This window comes from Littorina saxatilis, linkage group LG11, assembly GCF_037325665.1.
Source record: "Littorina saxatilis isolate snail1 linkage group LG11, US_GU_Lsax_2.0, whole genome shotgun sequence".
NCBI lineage: Eukaryota > Metazoa > Mollusca > Gastropoda > Littorinimorpha > Littorinidae > Littorina > Littorina saxatilis.
In genome coordinates, this window is record NC_090255.1 from 24,593,691 (window position 1) to 24,596,190 (window position 2,500).

At 44.6% G+C, this 2,500-nt stretch overlaps 1 protein-coding gene across 1 annotated transcript in view; it reads left to right on the forward strand.

Annotated features, from left to right (window-relative positions):
* The window catches only part of LOC138979516 (S-antigen protein-like), a 5,084-nt gene extending 2,860 nt beyond the window's left edge, over positions 1-2,224 (forward strand). The window contains exons 2-3 of the mRNA XM_070352226.1: positions 471-865; positions 922-2,224. Of these exons, the coding sequence (XP_070208327.1) occupies positions 471-865; positions 922-2,224 (1,698 nt within the window). The remainder of the gene's footprint in view (positions 1-470; positions 866-921) is intronic.
* The last annotated feature ends 276 nt before the right edge of the window (positions 2,225-2,500 follow it).

Genomic DNA, 2,500 nt, shown 5'->3' on the forward strand with positions numbered 1-2,500 from the left:
AATGACACGTATACACTTTCTGCATGAATATCGACGAATTAGGGATGAGGTTTGTTTTTCTTAACCTGAAGCAAAGGGTTTTAACTTGACTGACAACCATTTCTGTGGGCGGAACCTGTTTATGCGCTTTAGAACACGTAAGCACTTTCTGTAGATTACTGATGTTATTTAAATCTGCATGCGAAGCTGTTTTACTTGTTTGAGAACCCATTTCGCGCCGCTCACTCAGTGTCAATACTGAAGCGACCAGTAAACTTTGAATAGTTCCTAAAAAAAATGATGTATTGGTTTTTTTTGTTCAAAGTGTAGGTTTTTGTATTGCTCTATCGTTCACCAACACGGGAAAATAAGTGCCCGTTGTGATTTAGAAAATGCCGTATTATCTGTAATAACGAGAACATTTTGTGAGTTTGTTTTGTCTCACAAGGTTTATTTGAAGGTTGTCTCACAAGGACTCGTATATATTCTAGCTGCATGACGGTAACAGAGATGATGGTAACGGAGATGACGGTAACAGAGATGACGGTAACGGAGATGATGATAACGGAGATGACGGTAACGGAGATGACGAAAACGGAGATGACGGTAACGGAGATGACGGTAACGCAGATGACGGTAACAGAGATGTCGGTAACAGAGATGTCGGTAACAGAGATGACGGTAACGGAGATAACGGTAACAGACATGACGGTAACGGAGATGACGGTAACGGAGATGACGGTAACAGAGATGACGGTAACAGAGATGACGGTAACGGAGATAACAGTAACAGAGATGACGGAAACGGAGATGACGAAACGGAGATGACGGTAACGGAGATGACGGTAACGGAGATGACGGTAACGCAGATGACGGTAACAGAGATGTCGGTAACAGAGATGACGGTAACAGAGATGACGGTAAAAGAGATGACGGTAACAGAGATGACGGTAACGGAGATAACGGTAACAGACATGACGGTAACGGAGATGACGGTAACAGCGATGACGATAACAGAGATGACGGTAACGGAGATGACGGTAACGGAGATGACGGTAACGGAGATGACGGTAACGGATATGACGGTAACGGAGATGACGATAACAGAGATGACGGTAACGGAGATGACTGTAACGGAGATGACGGTAACAGAGATGACGGTAACAGAGATGACAATAACGGAGATGACGATAACGGAGATGACGATAACAGAGATGACGGTAACGGAGATGACGGTAACGGAGATGACGGTAACGGAGATGACGGTAACGCAGATGACGGTAACGGAGATGACGGTAACGGAGATAACGGTAACGGAGATGACGGTAACAGAGATGACGGTAACGGAGATGACTGTAACGGAGATGACTGTAACAGAGATGACGATAACAGAGATGACGATAACAGAGATGACGGTAACGGAGATGACGGTAACGGATATGACGGTAACGCAGATGACAGTAACGGAGATGACGGTAACGGAGATGACGGTAACGGAGATGACGGTAACAGAGATGGCAATAACGGAGATGACGATAACGGAAATGACGATAACAGAGATGACGGTAACAGAGATGACGGTAACGGAGATGACTGTAACGGAGATGACTGTAACAGAGATGACAATAACAGAGATGACGATAACAGAGATGACGGTAACGGAGATGACGGTAACGCAGATGACGGTAACGGAGATGACGGTAACGGAGATAACGGTAACGGAGATGACGGTAACAGAGATGACGGTAACGGAGATGACGGTAACGGATATGACGGTAACGCAGATGACAGTAACGGAGATGACGGTAACGGAGATGACGGTAACAGAGATGACGGTAACAGAGATGACAATAACGGAGATGACGATAACGGAGATGACGATAACAGAGATGACGATAACAGAGATGACGGTAACGGAGATGACGGTAACGGAGATGACGGTAACAGAGATGACGGTAACAGAGATGACGGCAATGGAGATGACAGTAACAGAGATGACGATAACGGAGATGACGATAACGGAGATGACGATAACAGAGATGACGATAACAGAGATGACAGTAACGGAGATGACGGTAACGGAGATGACGGTAACAGAGATGACGGCAATGGAGATGACGGTAACGGAGATGACGGTGCCAGAGGTGACGGTAACGGATATGACGGTAACAGAGATGACGATAACAGAGATGACGGTAACGGAGATGACGATAACGGTAACATCGGGGATCGAAGATATAAGTAAAACTGCAATGCCTTTGGCACACTCGTCAACTAGCCAAGGCACTGCATACCTACAGCGAAGGACACACAAACACACACACACACACACTCCCTGAAGTTCTCTTTCTCTCATTCACACAGGCACACATACATACATAGGCTTACACACAGACACACATACTATTTGTGTTTGTTTACTTATTTGTTTGCTTGGTTGTTTATTTCTGTTTATTTGTTTGTGGTGTTTGTTGTTTATTTGGTAACTTTTTTTTTAAATTCATGATGATTTATTTAGTTT